The sequence below is a fragment of the Gobius niger genome (genome assembly GCF_951799975.1).
Source record: "Gobius niger genome assembly, chromosome: 22".
NCBI classification, from domain to species: Eukaryota; Metazoa; Chordata; class Actinopteri; order Gobiiformes; family Gobiidae; genus Gobius; species Gobius niger.
Genome location: NC_136873.1, coordinates 20,247,479 through 20,264,572, shown reverse-complemented (window position 1 = coordinate 20,264,572; position 17,094 = coordinate 20,247,479). Strand labels below are relative to the sequence as shown.

Below are 17,094 nucleotides of genomic sequence, written 5' to 3'. Positions count from 1 at the left end.
CCTGGGTCAGTCCTGGTTCAGTCCTGGTTCAGTCCTGGTTCAGTCCTGGTTCAGTCCTGGTTCAGTCCTGGTCCAGAGGTCAGAGGGCGATGTGATGATTAGATTAGTTTGTTTTCAGTCAGAATGTCAGACATAAAGGTAAATCTGTGATCCAGAATCAGCCGGTTCAACGATTAGGTGAGACATGACTGTTATTGTAATTAAATTGTGACTCTTCATACGGGGGGGGGGGGGGGGGGGGCAGCAGCAGTGCATCCTGGTCCTATGGCTCCCAGAGGAGGCTCATTTGCATGCACTGCCTCCTCATTAGCATATTAACTATATCTGTTTGTGTGCTTATGTTAATGAGGCCTTAACGCCGCGCTGTGATTGGTCGGTCTGGAGTTAATGACCCCTGAATGCCGCGCTGTGATTGGCTGATGCTGACAGCGTGTTATTGATGAGGTCTGGGGCAGCGGTGCGTTCGCTGTCACTCTGTAAACGCCGCGTCCCAGAAGCAGATGGACACCAGCCCGGACTTGGAAACCTATTCAGCATAATCATTAGACTTTTAATGGCTTTGAGCGACAAACATGTTCCCTCTGACCCTCGCCCCGCCTCCTCTGGTCTACCTTCACACACTCAACCAATATTTACATTTGTACACAGATCTAGCAGAGCAATGAAGTAAAAGGTTGATTCACTAAAGTAAATTCAACAAATATGGCCAATTTTGCGCAAAAATGTGTAAAATTAACATTAAACAAAATAAACAATAACGTAAAATTTAAGCAAAGCAATTTTTTGATCATTTTTTGTTTCTTTAAAGAAGACACGGCTGGTGAAAACATACATTTTTCTAAGCTTATTTTATGCTGTTTTTTTGTCATTCATTCACAAATACTGACTGGTTTGGTATCCACGTGTAGCATGAAAGGCTGTGACCGAGATGACGTGGTAATCCAAATATGATCATTTCCTTTGAGGGAGACAGCAGTGGCTTAAAGGAACAGGCCAGCGTTTTTCCATACTGAGATATGTTCTTACCTGAGCTGTGACGAGTTCTTTAGGACCTGTCTGATCTTCCCCCGTGCCTTCAGTCACGTAAACACAGCGCAGACGGCGTTAGCATTTAGCCTCTCCCTCTCTCCTCTATAGCTCCAAAACAGGTCAAGATAGAAGCTACCAAGCTCTTCCACGGGACTATATTGTAAGGCGTAATGATACCAGGAGTAGTTCGAAATCCGCACAGTAATCTTCACTTCACTGTGCGGATGCCAAATTACTCCTGGTATTATTACACCTTACAATATAGTTCCCCCTTTTATCCGCTTAGAAAATCCACATTGTTTAATTTTGTGTATTATACTTTGTAGTGGAACACTTCACGTAACCATATTTAAATAGGGAAAACGTGGAAGAGCTTGGTAGCTTCTATCTTGACCTGTTTTGGAGCTATAGTGGAGAGAGGGAGAGGCTAAATGCTAACGCCGTCTGCGCTGTGTTTACGTGACTGAAGGCACTGGGGAAGATCAGACAGGTCCTAAAGAACTCGTCAAAGCTCAGGTAAGAACATATCTCAGTATGTAAAAACGGTGGCCTGTAAGAACATATCTCAGTATGTAAAAACGGTGGCCTATTCCTTTAAGATGGGAGAAATATACACAGGACTAAACTAGGGCCATTTTCATTCCACTCTTTAAGTCACTCGGTCCGTGTACTTTTGTGTTCATTATATTTTCCATTGAAAAAGGGAAATGCAAAATCAAGACTTGCACTTTTAAATATTCTGTACTATCAACTATGCTAAAAAAGAGAATACAATAATTAAGCTTTTGTTGACTACGTTGAAGTCTTTTCTGCGTCAACTCAAATAAAGAAATAAACAACAGATAGCCATGATTTACACAACGAACACTCCACCCAGTCACTGCTGGTCAGTCAGCGCGGGTCAGTAGCATTTGGAATTCATGTTTTTAGCCAAGAGACACAGATCTACTGAAGTTTAATAAGTTGAAATTCAGCCGGCCACTGAGATCAGACCCAGACGAACATGTCGGGAAATTATAATTCACCGGAGTTTACGGATGGCTAAGGCCAGGCTAAATCAAGACAGTTACACTTCCGGGTATTCGAGTTGATGTAGAAAGGATTGGACATAAAATGACAGAAAACATGCCATACATGTTCTCATATTCATATCAGTAATCTACAGCTAGTTTCAAATGGATTTCTCAACATTCACTTTTGATCCCTATCCGCCTGATCGAGTCCTGGCCTCTCTGTATGTGTGATGCAGATCCCTCATGCTTCAGTCCCTCTGGTATGTCCCAGGGTTCTGGTTTGCCTGATCTTTCGGAGGTACCTGAAGGCCGCAGCAGCCGATGGCGTTCATGATGGACGCGTTGTGGATGACTTTGTACGGAATCCCAGCATGCACCGCTCTCAGCACCAGGTCGCTGTGGGTCGTCGCGCTGAAGAACAACATAAAAGTACTCAAATGTTATCTTTCAAAGTAGTGGAGTAAAAGTTACACGCGGTAATATTTTACGCCACAATAACAAGAGTGTGACTGAACTGAGGTTCTTCGGCTTCTTTCTGTGAGAATCTGCTCGAAGAAACCTCCACCTGCATCACTGTGGTCACTCAGGGGTTAAAGACGCCTGTTATTTTGTGAAATATAAGATCAGGAAAAAACATTGTGGGCTGATCTGAAGATGGAGAGAGGAGGGAGAGAGTTCAGCCTGTCATTACTTGTGCGGAGCGTGTGGTCAGTGGTCATGGTCTGAGCTCTCGCTGCAGATGAAGTGAGACTGACAAAATGCAGCACTTTTTCCAGGAATTTTCCAAAACCTCAAAGATATGATTCGACTGAAACAATGCAGCAGCTCCAGAGCCACGTTCTTCATCACATGGAAAGAATGTTTGAAAAAGCCTTCTTACTGTAGCTGCAGCTGCCCTGGGATGGACTTTTCATCCACAGATCACCTTTAATAAACCCTGCACACGGTTTGTCTGGGGCTTTTGTACACATTATGTCGTGTTGTGAACTTTCTCACATTTATACTTATCAAATAGTGGTCTGTCAATAATATGTCATCACTCACTTTTACTTAAGAACGCACCAGAGTCACTTTAAAAAGCCACAACATCCATGGAAGTAGAAAGAGCAAAAAATATTGAATAAAAGTCTAGACAGGACGTGGCCGGTTAAAGTGGACTTTGGGAGGTGGTGGAACTCTAATCTCAAAAACTCAGAACGCTACATCAGGTTGATATATGAAAGGTTGTAGAGATTACATGTAACAGAAGGTGTTTTATCTTTAGGTCTTTTAATTGCTTTATTTTTAAAATAAGTTCTAAACCATTTTACAGAATAACATTTCATTATGTGTGCTCTGGTTTGAGATACTCTCAGAAAGTTAGAGCAACAGTTATTCAGGAAATCTTTAATTGATCAGATCAAATTTAGAGCAATCCTGTGTATTTTAGTTAGTTTAGTACATGCTGTTTAAATCAGCCCTATGTTTTTTTATGTCCTGTCAAAATCCTGTGTAAGTGTTTCCCAGTGGGGCCCCTCAGTCCCTCTGCTGTGGGGCCCAGCGCCTGTGCTGCCTGTGTCAGCTCCGCCCCTGTTCCTCATGCTGAGCTGTGAAGACTAACCTTACACACCGGGCAGATTCAGAGGATCAGATGAGAGGAAAGATTGTGTAAAATAATCCGACATCGCAGCGTAACCCCGCACTGTTTAATCGCCTTTTCTCTTCATTATGCTTCCTAAATGAATCTGTAAAACTGAAAATATAAGGCCGATTGTTAAGAAATAAAATATGGGTTAAAGCTTGGGGAGAGACGTTTATGGATTAGTTTATGTCTGTAAAGTTCATGATTTTATGATAAATACTGTTATATTGAGACAGGTACGGGGAGCGGACTGAGCTGCTGCAGATGTTACACAGGAATATTCCAGTTCTGTCCAGCGCAGCTTCAGCAAATTAACAATCATCTCCATGCACTCTTCTCCAAAGTTTATTTGGCATTGGTGATTGTCTGTCAGACGCACTTTTTTCACTACCCAAGGTGGCGGAACTCAGTTCTGGAGGTTTCCTGCCCACTTTAACCCCTGGACATGACCATAGTAATACATTGGAACAAATGGCGATTCTGGCGGCCATCTTGTGCCTGGCTCTTCTAACCCAGTGCAATGTTATCCTTGTTACTGTTTTTGATCTATTTTGAGTTATTTCATGATTCTGATAATTGTGACTGACCTCGTCGTATCTTTCAAGAAAATAAAGTTTTTCAAATGTCATTTCTGTTTTATAGGAGACATAGACTTAAGCTTCATTTGTTCATGGATTTTCCTCTTTCAAAAACTTCGATTCATTCACTTCTATTCATATCAAATTTGACATTTGTATCCAACTATTGAACATCGGACAATGATATAGTGAGTGCTAACCACTGAACCCTGGGAATGAATGAAAACAAAGCTAATACGGCTAAAAAACAAGACTATGAAAACTGTGAAGTGAAAGCAAAATGATACATGATTCTGTTATTTTTCAAAAAATAGAAAAGTGAAAAGTGCGGCGTGCATAAGTATTCATACAGCATGAATGAATACTTTGTGGAACCCCCTTTTGCTGTAATAACAGCAGAAAGTCTTTTGGGGTTTGACTCTACAAGATTTGCACATGTAGAGACTGACATTTTAGCCCATTCCTCTTTACAAAACAACCAAGCTCTAGAAGGAGAGCGTTTGTGAACAGCAGTTTTCACATTATTCCACAGATTTTCAATAGGATTTAGGTCAGGACTTTGACTGGGCCATTCTAACACATTAATATGTTTTTATTGAACCATTCCATTGTAGATTTATCTTTGTGTTTCGGGTCATTGTCCTGCTGAAGGTGAATCTCCGCCCCAGCCTCAGTTCTCTTTCTGACTCCAGCAGGTTTTCCTCCAAAATGTCTCTGTATTTGGCTCCATCCATCTTCCCAACTATTCTTACAATATTCCCAGTCCCCGCTGAGGAAAAGCAGCCCCACAGCATGATGCTCCCCCCCGTATATTTGACACTGGGGATGGTGCACTCAGGACCATGAGCAGTGTCAGGTTTGCTCCATACATAACGTTTTGCATTTGGGCCAAAAAGTTCAATTTTTGTCTCATCTGACCAAAGCTCCTTCTTCCACATGGAGCTGTGTCCTCCATATGACTTCTACAAACTTCAAACGGGATTTCTTATGGCCTCCTTTCAATAATGTCTTTCTTCTTCCACTCGTCCATGAAGGCCAGATTTGTGTAGATACGACTTATAGTTGTCCCATGTACAGATTCCCCAAGCTCAGCGGCAGGACTTCACAGCTCCTCCAGAGTTATCTTGGAGCACTTGGTTGTATTTCTTACCAGTGCTCTCCTTGTTCGATCTAATATTTTATGTGGAGGTCCACGTCTTGGTAAGTCTGCAGTGGTGCTTTACTCTTTCCATTTCTGAATGATGGATTGAACAGTTGCTCCGTGAGATGTTTAAATCTTGGGAAATCTTTGTATAACTTAACGCTGCTTTAAACTTCTCCACAGCTTTATCCCTGACCTCTCTGGTGCTCCTTGACCTTCATTATGTTGTTTAGTGACCAATACACTGCGACCACAGCTCTGAGGGCCTAAAAGAACAGCTGAAATTAAACTGAGAGTAGATTACACACATTTACCGCTCTATTTAACCGTTAGGCCAAGGTGTGAACATTCTGGAGTCATTAGGAATGTTATAAAGGAAATTTAATGCACTCAGAAAATGCTGTATGAATACTTATGCACGCCCCACTTTTCTATTTTTTGAAAAATAACAGAATCATGTATCATTTTGCTTTCACTTCACAGTTGTCTGTTACTTGTGTGTGAACGTTCAGTAAAAAAATCAAAATAAAATCTTTATGTTTAGGGCTGTAAACATGACAAAATGTGCAAAGGTCCAAGGTGTATGAATACTTTCGGGAGGCACTATATATCCCCAAACAGCCTCCCGAGCCACAATCAGTTCTTGGGCCTGGGCAGGGCAGAATCTCCTCGGGACAGGTGACAGTATGAACTGGGGCGTGGTCCAGACTCACCCGAAAGGATCTCCGACCACGAGGAACGCCACATCGGTTTGAGCTGCATCTCTGAGGATCTCGTCCGCCCCCTGCTCCACCAGGTCCCTGTCGGCCAGCAGCAGTGGCTTCCCGTAAAACTCCTCCTAAATGGGCACACAGAAATAAAGGGTGAAACTTCACCTGAAGCTCCATTGTTAAACTGAAGGATAAGGTCCCAGAGATACATCAAATATATAAGAGATAGCCGGTAATCCATACAGCCCCATTCATGTGATCCCGACTGGTCTGTGAAAGTAACATGGCTGCTCAATCTCCTCCTACAAAGCCTGTTCCTTAAAAGGGCAAAAGGGCAGGAAGTCCTGCCCTCGGGGGGCGGGCGGACCGGCTACGAGCCTCCACAGAGCTCCAGAGCCTGTCAATCATAGATTTAGGCTCACACTTTTAAGTGCTGATGTACAAAAGCCATGTGACACCAGGGTGGTCAGAGGCGTAGCTTGCCATTAGGCAAGGCAGGCAGCTGCCTGGGGCCCCCAACAGGCAAGGGCCCCCGTGAACTGATCCAGTTTTTTATAAACTTGCATCAAACACTTGAAATACAGTCTTTCTAAGATTTAGGAGCTGCAATTACACCATGTCTCCACTAAAGCGCCGTGGCGCTGTTTATCCCCATCCTGCTGCTGCTTTTGTGAGCTATGGTTCCCTAAAATGTTAACTTATGAGCAGTGGAAAGACTTTTTTTTTTACTCATGGCTACACCAGATTATATTTCTAAAGTGAAACTAGTTTATTGTAACACTTCATGACCTAAAGAACCTCATCTTCTGTTCTGAGGGAAACTTATGCAGAGAACTACATTATGGGAGTTGTCAGGTGACCAACTCCTGCCCACGAGACGACCTCTCTCTTAGTGCACAGCACACAGGGCGGCCACCAGAGGGCCCCCTACCGACATTCTTGCTTGGGGCCCCTTGGTAACCTTGCTACGCCACTGGGGGTGGTACTACAGTAATGTCAGCTCCCCGCCATGAGGACCAAAGAGAACCACTTTCCTCACCCATTGGCCCCTGGTCATTATGGCGGCCCCGCTCTGTGGCTCATAGAAAACATCTCAGGTGGATCTACTTGTGATGCCATTAATGTAGGAAAGCATCAGGACCATCAAGGTCAGAGAATAAGACCTTCTTCCACCTTTCAATGCCTCATGTTTGGTCTCTCTCCAAAGTCCAAATGGACAGTTCTGTGGCTCAAGGAGACGAGGCCTTCATTTGGGTCGAGGATTGTCCAGTGTCTCGGATCCTCCGGCTGAGCGCTGGTGACATTTTTTTGGGTCTTCTATTTGACTGTTTTTGTTCAGTAACCCTCAGGATCTTTTAAGAACTACAAATACGTACCTCAGCAGCAAAGGTGCTTCTGTGAGAGGCTCTGCTTATGCAGCTCAACAACCCGACCCAACTTTTTTTAGACTTTGCATCAGGATGTCAGGACAGTGTGAATACCTGACAGAAAATGACAATGAATCCACATTTATGCATCTGGCCTTTTAAAGGACCTGTATCATGCTATTTTAGCCATTCGAAAAGTAAACTATAGGCATTTATATGATATACTGTATTGTACATCTCCCACTATGGAGTACTCATTTTTGTGAGAAATATAAGTATTTTCTGGGGATATTTTTCCAACCTGGAAGACGTCTTGATTCAGTTAACTCCGCCCGCCCCCTCTCTCCGAGTTGATCCCCCAGTGCAACATTAGCAGTAAAAGAAATATAAATATCACAGCAATAAGTGAAGTTACAATACAGTTATAAGGAGCTTACATCTGCAACACAGCTTCATAAATGGCTAGCACACACGCTAAGACACACGCTAACACACATGCTAAGACACATGCTAACACACACGCTAACAAACGCGCTAACACACGGGCTAACACGCATTTTGATTGACTCACCGCTCTGTCCTTGCAGCTTCATCGGGTGTTTATATTATGGGACTCGCGTTGGTTATAAAAGTGAATCCACTTTGATTCTGGTGAAGATTCACCAAACATCCATCAGAGACAGTCACAGAAAACACTATTTTGGTGAAAGTCGCCGAATCCCGGAGAAAAAAACAACTTCTGATGAGTGGCCTCTTCTTTACGAAGGTTGAATAAAGTAAAGTCTCCTCTCGTAGCCAAACGCATATTTTCGCCACATTATCGTTATGTAAGAAAAAAGAACAGGCGTGTCCAGAGTAGGTTAGAAAGAGCTCCTTCATCACAGCTTCCAGTGCAAACATGACATCAGTTCAGACGCTCAGGGGGTGTGTTTGTTTACTCTGCAGGGGCAGTCCGGCGTGGACACCTCGGGCACGTTTTTTCATCTCTCTCTCTCTTTCTTTCCTTATTTCTTTCTTACAACAGAAATAATGACAAAGCTGTTTTATCAACTAAAATCAGGCCGTAAGGCCTTACATTACAGACGTCGGGCTCTTCCTGTTTGACACTATGACGTACATTACGTCACACGGTCACAACTCAGTCATTAGATGTGTTTAAGATGAAGTGTGCCTCGTCTCGATTCCAGACGTCAGACGGACGCCCCATCACTACAGCTAAAATAACAGACTCTCCTCTTACAGTTTAGGATTAAAATAATAAACTTATGCTTATCTAAATGTAGGCCATATGTTGAACACACGGCACTTTCTGTCAAATACGAAGCATTTCTGCAGATTTAAGTAGATTTTGGTGATGAGAAAAAATGGCACAGGAGCTGCGGAGCGTCAGGGCAACACGTTTCTGATCTAAACACAACTCATGTAATCATCTGTCAGTCCTCTGTCAGCGAACGTGTTTACAGCACTTCATTTCCCACAATCCCTTTGTAGTTCAGGCAGCCGAGCGAGGCGGAGAAAAGCAACTTCGCTCGCCGACCCAAGGCGCTCCAGCCGCCTCGGTCTCACGAGAATACGGCACCGTCGCACAGGTGGCGTCAGAGCGAGGCGGGGCCATCTTGGACACGAATCTGACCGATATGCACCGCTCGCCTGCAGCTGCCTGCAGCCGCCTGCAGACCCTTGCTCATCCTAAACACACCTAATGACCAGGAGAGAGCAGGATTCAGGAGGATTGCTCCACTGGCTTCATTCAGCAAAAACCACTCTGAAAATTTTGATGAGGAAATAGCATGACAACATGGCTAAAAGCTCCAAAAACTTTGTTGTTGTTTTGCATGATGAAGGGCCTTTAAAGGCATGTGGTCCTCAACTTTTGATCAGCTGCAAAAAATGTTTTTGTTGTTTTCAAAAACAACAAAAAAAGCTTTTTTTTTTTGTTTTCACAATTTTTCAACTGGTCTTGAGCTCTTAGCCCCACCTGAACCCAGCACATCTTCTTGTGGCTTTACCCAAATCTAAAAGCTTCTTGGTAAAAAGACGAGGATGAAAATGCAAGTTGGAGACACAACAAAAAAAACAGAAAACAGCAACAAAAGTGACAAAAAGTGATCAAAACAAAAAGACAAAGCAAAAAAAAGGCTATTTAAATGTATTTACAGAAAAAGTGATGTTTACATGAGTTTTGTAGGTCTTAGCTTTCAAATGAGGAGTTACACTGGCCTATAGGCTGTAAGCTCCAGTCAAGAAGCTTTCAGATGTGGGTAAAGCTGAAATGCATGCAATGGTTAAAGCGGCCTGGGGTTAAACATTTGATGGGGATTGTCTTTGTGTCCTCCTAATTCTTCTCAGGGACGACTTTCTTAGCAGATTTCACAATTTACAGGGTCACTTTTCAGGGTCACTTTACAGGGTCACTGTCACAGAAATGCTCCAAAAGTCACCTGTAAGTTCATTCATTTCATACATGCTTTGTAATTAGATTCACTGTGTTTTCCCCACAAATGTCTGTGTTTACAAGATAACTAATGTTCTATGTTTACCAGAACACAAACATGTACATTCTTGTCTTTGTGTGCATTACTACAGTACTTTTGACTTTACTCTCCTCTCACCAGTTTCTCCTTCCCCACGGTGAGGATGGACGTGTAGGCCTCCAGATAAACCCGGCTGCTCTTCCTCACCGCCTCCAGTCCCTTCACCGTGATGTCCTGCGCGTCCCCGAGGCCCAGGCCGATGACGTATAGCACCATGGCGGGGGCGAGCGGCGCGGGCACGACCACACGCACGGAGGAAACCAAAAAGGTTCAAAAATAATAACAGTTTAAGCTTTTTAGGCAGGGTTTGAAGGAGAGCGGTTTCACGTGCGGTCCTCACGGTGCGGAGCGGAATACGGCTGTCGTGAAGTGTTTACCTTCGCGACAAGAAGGACGGGGTTACGTCATGTGCGGAGGAAAAGCGAACCACTTTGAAAGTAGTGGGGATTTAGTGTTAACCTTTAAATTTAAAGAACAGTTTGGCTGTTATACTGTTGTTTTTTAATGGTTTTGATCGCAAAGTATGTTATATTGAATTCGGTCGAAACAAAATTACTATTATTCCTACTACTACTATTTATACACACGCTTTTGCTCCTTCCTGCCCATATAAAAACACAAATGAACTGTGTTGCATTTGACGTGGGGCTTATCTACCTGTTTGTTTGAAATGCACCTAAACATAAATTCATTCAGTTTGTTTTTTTGGCATTTATTGTATTTAATAATTTATTATACATTGCCATGTACAATTAACATGAAATACACTACAACCAGTGTGGTTGGGATTACTCCATAAAAATAAACTAATTACTGAGCAAGAAATGTAGTTACTTCTTGTGGCGTGGTTTACATGCATGTGTCCCATGTATGTTCATTAACATGCACAGTTCTGACCAAATAAATAAACAAGCAAATACATAATTAAATAAACTTATTTGATGACTTTATTTCAAAAGATGGATGGGTCAAAAGCAGAGTGTGGTGTCCGAGAGGATAGCTGAAGAATAGACACGTCCTATGCAGGGGGAGTTTAGTGCAGGACCCCGAGACATGACCTCGAGACATTGCCCTTGTTAAACCATTCCAGTCTGGCTCTGCTTCCACATGAAGAGGGCTAAATACCCTCTGCTGTACGTCACACTGATATGCGAGCCAAAACAATTAGTGCCTGAGAGCTACAGATATAACAATCCAGCAGAGATGGTACGACTGCAGCATGACCCAGATATGATCAATGGCTATGTCATTTTATTCTCTGACACATTCCCTATGGACAAAATACAGTCAACTTAACCTTAGTTTTAAAATCGGTCAAGTGAACAGTGTGAAATGTATTACAAAAATAACAAGTTACAAAAGTATATTACTTTTTTTAGTAACATAATACTGAAACAAAACACGTGAATACAGTATTAGTCATTGCAATTCAAGTAACTCCAGTTACAAGTACATTTAAACATCTGAATGAAGAAATGCCAAACTCCCCCTGAATCAACGCAGCACCAAATCAAGTTGGACACTGGTGAATAAGATCTGCACTTATGTGGAGCGGCGTCAAAACAAAATGAAGGAAAAGGAGATCTGCACTTTTGCTCGAAGTGTAACTCAACTACATTTTAGAAACAGTAATATATAATACAAATATACTACGATCTTAAAGTTGTAACTACTAGAACATATTTTGAAGTAACGTGCTCAACACTGCCAACAAAGACACGTGATAACATGTGATAACTAAAGGATGCATGACTCAGATCTTGGCCCATCAACACAATAGAAGCAGCACGGTGTGGCTGCATCCCACATGTCCCACTGTGATCCTCCAACATGGTGCCTCTAGTCCCGAAAGTGACATCACACATTTCTAACCGATTGTAATCCTGTTCCATTACTCTGTTACTTACAAAGTAATCAACTCTGACCACAACATTTATAGCAAATTGCCATAAAATGTTATTTATTCATTTATTGCATCAACTTTCCAGAAGCTGTGCACGCAGACCGGGTGGTCGAGGCACCTGCTTTCAACTACCCTGTCCTCTCTGCACCCGACCCCTACAGTTCCCTCTGCGGGTGGAAGGCGGGCCCACATTGTCCCTTCTGGCTGAGCCGTGGTCAAAGGCCCGACCACCAGGGCCTTGAATACGAGCCCCAACCCCAGGCCTGGCTCCAGGGTGGGGCCCTGACTGCGCCATACTGGGCGACGTCACGGTCCTTGTTGATGCACTGTTCATAGGAGTCTCATGTACTGCTCTAAAGGTGCGTGCACGCGGCAGGGGCAGTTGATTCCTGTGCATTGTCAATGTAAGTGTGTGCACGTGTGCGGGTGATGAGTGGGCGTGGCGGCAGGTGCGTCACAGGGGTGTCAATCAGCAGCAACGCGTGTCAGCTGTTCAGAGGCATGAGTAAGGAGTAAAAACACACATTCAGGAATCATTTATTGATTATCTGAATGTGGAACAACATAACCACCTCTTCACTTGTGTCATAAAGACACAAGTGAAATGGAGACACAGTCTGAAAAGAGGAAGTGTTTATCAGCAGCTGTGGTTTGAAATGCCTTTTCCGAGCTCAGGCATTCGGATCAGAGGAATCAAACGCTTCAATAAAGTTGTGAAACATGAACGTGGGGACATTTAACAAGTCACTGGGTTACAACATATTTAAAAGGGGATTTCATCGTGACATGATCGCTGGACAGACAGGTACTACACACTGAAACCCACACGAAGCCTGTTGTAATAATATCAGAGAGAGGTAGAGAGGAAAGAGGCCAGGTTTACGTCAAGTGTCAGAGAAATGTAGGCTAGTTACCCATTCCACTGTCACCAAAGTACAAACAAAGGATCAGGAAACCATCTTCATTCATCTTAATACTTAGCAGCAACTAACAGAAAACCCTCTCTCTGTGTGTCTCTCTCTCTCTCTCTCTCTCTCTCTCTCTCTCTCTCTCTCTCTCTCTCTCTCTCTCTCTCTCTGAGTCTCTCTCTCTCTCTCTCTCTCTCTCTCTCTCTCTCTGAGTCTCTCTCTCTCTCTGAGTCTCTCTCTCTCTCTCTCTGAGTCTCTCTCTCTCTCTCTCTCTCTCTCTCTCTGAGTCTCTCTCTCTCTCTCTCTGAGTCTCTCTCTCTCTCTCTCTTTCTTTCTCTCTCTCTCTCTGTGTCTCTGAGTCTGGGACCCTCTCTCTCTCTCTCTCTCTCTCTCTCTCTCTCTCTCTCTCTCTGAGTCTCTCTCTCTCTCTCTGAGTCTCTCTCTCTCTCTCTCTGAGTCTCTCTCTCTCTCTCTCTCTGAGTCTCTCTCTCTGTCTCTCTCTCTCTCTCTCTCTCTCTCTCTCTCTCCCTCTCCCTCTCTCTCTCTGTGTGTCTCTCTCTCTCTCTCTCGCTCTCTCTCTGAGTCCCTGAGTCTGGGGGCCCCTCTCTATCTCTGTGTTCCTGAATAGGACTTCACAGGTCGAATACAAAGATGGTTGATGGTGAGATTCCTGCCTGTTGCGTAAGTCTCCTCTCTCCCCCCTCTCTCCCCCTCTCTTTCTCTCTCCCCTCCCCCGTCTCTCCCCCGCTGCAGAGGGGACTTTGGGGGTGATGCTTTTGGGGGAGGCGGGACGGGGCCTTTCTGTCCTGGGTTTGTTCGGCTTCATTCATCCAGAGAATCACCGCGCGCTCCAGCTTTAACTGTTTCGCTACGACTTCACAAAAAACACAAGAATAAAAGAGAGGAAGAGGAAAGTTTCCCAAAGTTTCTCTCCGTGAATCCTGTGCTCTGCCTGACCCTCTCCTCTGCCACTAAACCCAGAGGAGGTCAGTAACAGAGTAAATCTACTCAAGTACTGCACTCAAGTCGAGTTTTTTTTTTACTTTACTCGAGCAGTATTTGTGTTGAGGACTTGCTACTTTTACTTCATTACATTTATGAAAAAGGCTCAGAAGAGTCTTGGAAATGTCTTGAATACATGTTTTTCCTTCAAGACAGAACTCTCTCAGTGATGTTGTTCAACTAAACACAAACATCTATGGTCAATAGTAAATTCAGCTGCAGCTCTGGCTGAAATTTGACACAATATTTTTTTTTTTTATATAACTTTGTTATATTTTGTGTTAATGCATTTTTCAATCTTAACACTTCAATAAATGTCTAATGGCCTTTGTTTTATACATTTCTATCACAATACGTATCGGGTTGGCCCCTGAGTATCATGACAAAAGTGGATCGTCCCAAATGTTTTCAAATGTTACGAAATGGAATGTGCCTAGATTTTTTGCATTTGTGACATTATAAATATAGTACTAATAATAATGCATTGGATACACTGTTTTTCTGGACACTCAAAGACTCTTTAAGTTTATTTGTAGAGCACAATTCAAACACAAGGCAATTCAAAGTGCTTGAACATTGTCAGAGTCGAGGCCTGTCTCACATCCTCATGAAGACTGTTTCGCATTTTAGCTGCATGAAACTGAAACACAGCATCACCGTGTTTATTATTGACTCTGGGAACCACCAGGAGGCCCCTCCCTGAAGATCTCAGGGCCCGAGATGGTTCACACGGCTTTAAAAGTCCTATATCATGCAAACTCGACTTTTTGGAGCTTTTAGCCATGTTGTTTTGCTATTTCCTTATCAAAAACACCCCCAGAGTGGTTTGTGGCTTCATTCACGCAGTTCTCAGTAATCCTCCTGAATCCTGCTCTCTGAGGCTCCGCCCTCTGCTGGAAAACCACTCTGACGTTTTTAACGTCATAGTGTTAAACAGGAAGAGCCCGACGTCTGTAATGTAATGCCTTACAGCCTGATTTTAATGTATAAAACAGATTTTTAAAAAAAAGGAAGCGCTTCCAGGATGTGAAGATGGAGCTCTTTCTGCACACACCTGTTCTTTTTTCTTACCTAACGATAATGTCACGGAGAAAAGCGCGTTTGGCTACGAGAGGTGCAGGACTTTATTCAACCATCTAAAGAAGAGGACACTCGCCAGAAGTTGGAATTTCTTTCCGGGATTCGGCGACTTTCACCAAAATAGTGTTTTCTGTGACTGTCTCTGATGGATGTTTGTGAACCTTCTCAAACTGGATTAACTTTTATAACTGGCACATAATTGTGTGTTAGCGTGTGTTAGCTTGTGTGTTATTGTGTGTGTTAGCTTGTGTGTTAGCATGTGTGTTAGCATGTGTGTTAGCTTGTGTGTTAGCTTGTGTGTTAGCGTGTGTGTTAGTATGTGTGTTAGTGTGTGTTAGCTTGTGTGTTAGCTTGTGTGTTAGCATGTGTGTTAGCATGTGTGTTAGCTTGTGTGTTAGCTTGTGTGTTAGCGTGTGTGTTAGTGTGTGTGTTAGTGTGTGTGTTAGCGTGTATGTTAGTGTGTGTTAGCTTGTGTGTTAGCTTGTGTGTTAGCATGTGTGTTAGCTTGTGTGTTAGCCTGTGTGTTAGCATGTGTGTTAGCGTGTATGTTAGTGTGTGTTAGCTTGTGTGTTAGCTTGTGTGTTAGCGTGTGTGTTAGCGTGTGTGTTAGCGTGTATGTTAGCGTGTGTGTTAGCTTGTGTGTTAGCGTGTATGTTAGCGTGTGCGTTAGCTTGTGTGTTAGCATGTGTGTTAGCTTGTGTGTTAGCATGTGTGTTAGCTTGTGTGTTAGCGTGTGTGTTAGCTTGTGTGTTAGTGTGTGTGTTAGCTTGTGTGTTAGCTTGTGTGTTATTGTGTGTGTTAGCTTGTGTGTTAGCTTGTGTGTTAGCTTGTGTGTTAGCGTGTGTGTTAGTGTGTGTTAGCTTGTGTGTTAGCTTGTGTGTTAGCATGTGTGTTAGCATGTGTGTTAGCTTGTGTGTTAGTGTGTGTGTTAGCGTGTATGTTAGTGTGTGTTAGCTTGTGTGTTAGCTTGTGTGTTAGCATGTGTGTTAGCTTGTGTGTTAGCCTGTGTGCTAGCATGTGTGTTAGCGTGTATGTTAGTGTGTGTTAGCTTGTGTGTTAGCATCTGTGTTTTAATGTGTGTGTTAGCGTGTGTGTTAGCTTGTGTGTTAGCGTATGTGTTAGCATGTGTGTTAGCATGTGTGTTAGCTTGTGTGTTAGCGTGTGTGTTAGTGTGTGTGTTAGTGTGTGTGTTAGCGTGTATGTTAGTGTGTGTTAGCTTGTGTGTTAGCTTGTGTGTTAGCATGTGTGTTAGCTTGTGTGTTAGCCTGTGTGTTAGCATGTGTGTTAGCGTGTATGTTAGTGTGTGTTAGCTTGTGTGTTAGCTTGTGTGTTAGCATGTGTGTTAGCTTGTGTGTTAGCCTGTGTGTTAGCATGTGTGTTAGCGTGTATGTTAGTGTGTGTTAGCTTGTGTGTTAGCTTGTGTGTTAGCGTGTGTGTTAGCGTGTGTGTTAGCGTGTATGTTAGCGTGTGTGTTAGCTTGTGTGTTAGCTTGTGTGTTAGCGTGTGTGTTAGCTTGTGTGTTAGCATGTGTGTTAGCTTGTGTGTTAGCATGTGTGTTAGCTTGTGTGTTAGCGTGTGTGTTAGCTTGTGTGTTAGTGTGTGTGTTAGCTTGTGTGTTAGCTTGTGTGTTGGCGTATGTGTTAGCGTGTGTGTTAGCGTGTGTGTTAGTGTGTGTGTTAGCTTGCGTGTTAGCTTGTGTGTTACCTTGTGTGTTAGCTTGTGTGTTAGCTTGTGTGTTAGCTTGTGTGTTAACGTGTGTGTTAGCTTGTGTGTTAGCGTGTGTGTTAGCTTGTGTGTTAGCGTGTGTGTTAGCCTGTGTGTTAGCTTGTGTGTTAGCTTGTGTGTTAGCTTTTGTGTTAGCTTGTGTGTTAGCGTGCGTGTTAGCTTGTGTGTTAGCGTGTGTGTTAGCTTGTGTGTTAGCGTGTGTGTTAGCTTGTGTGTTAGCGTGTGTGTTAGCTTGTGTGTTAGTGTGTGTGTTAGCTTGTGTGTTAGCTTGCGTGTTAGCTTGTGTGTTAGCGTGTGTGTTAGCTTGTGTGTTATTGTGTGTGTTAGCGTGTGTGATAGCGTGTGTGTTAGCTTGTGTGTTAGCGTGTGTGTTAGCTTGTGTGTTAGCGTGTGTGTTAGCTTGTGTGTTAGCGTGTGTGTTAGCGTGTGTGTTAGCCTGTGTGTTAGCATGTGTGTTAGCGTGTATGTTAGTGTGTGTTAGCT

The 17,094-nt window shown here is 43.3% G+C and overlaps 1 protein-coding gene across 3 annotated transcripts in view; it reads right to left on the bottom strand.

The window, feature by feature from the left end:
* dph5 (diphthamide biosynthesis 5) overlaps nt 1-10,349 on the bottom strand; it is a 68,687-nt gene extending 58,338 nt beyond the window's left edge. For all 3 annotated transcript variants that reach the window (XM_079580977.1, XM_079580976.1, XM_079580975.1), the window contains exons 1-3: nt 10,072-10,349; nt 6,096-6,220; nt 2,345-2,453 (exon numbers count right to left, since the gene is read on the bottom strand). In XM_079580977.1, the coding sequence (XP_079437103.1) occupies nt 2,345-2,453; nt 6,096-6,220; nt 10,072-10,209 (372 nt within the window). In that variant the 5' untranslated portion in view covers nt 10,210-10,349. The remainder of the gene's footprint in view (nt 1-2,344; nt 2,454-6,095; nt 6,221-10,071) is intronic.
* Nucleotides 10,350-17,094: the final 6,745 nt, after the last annotated feature.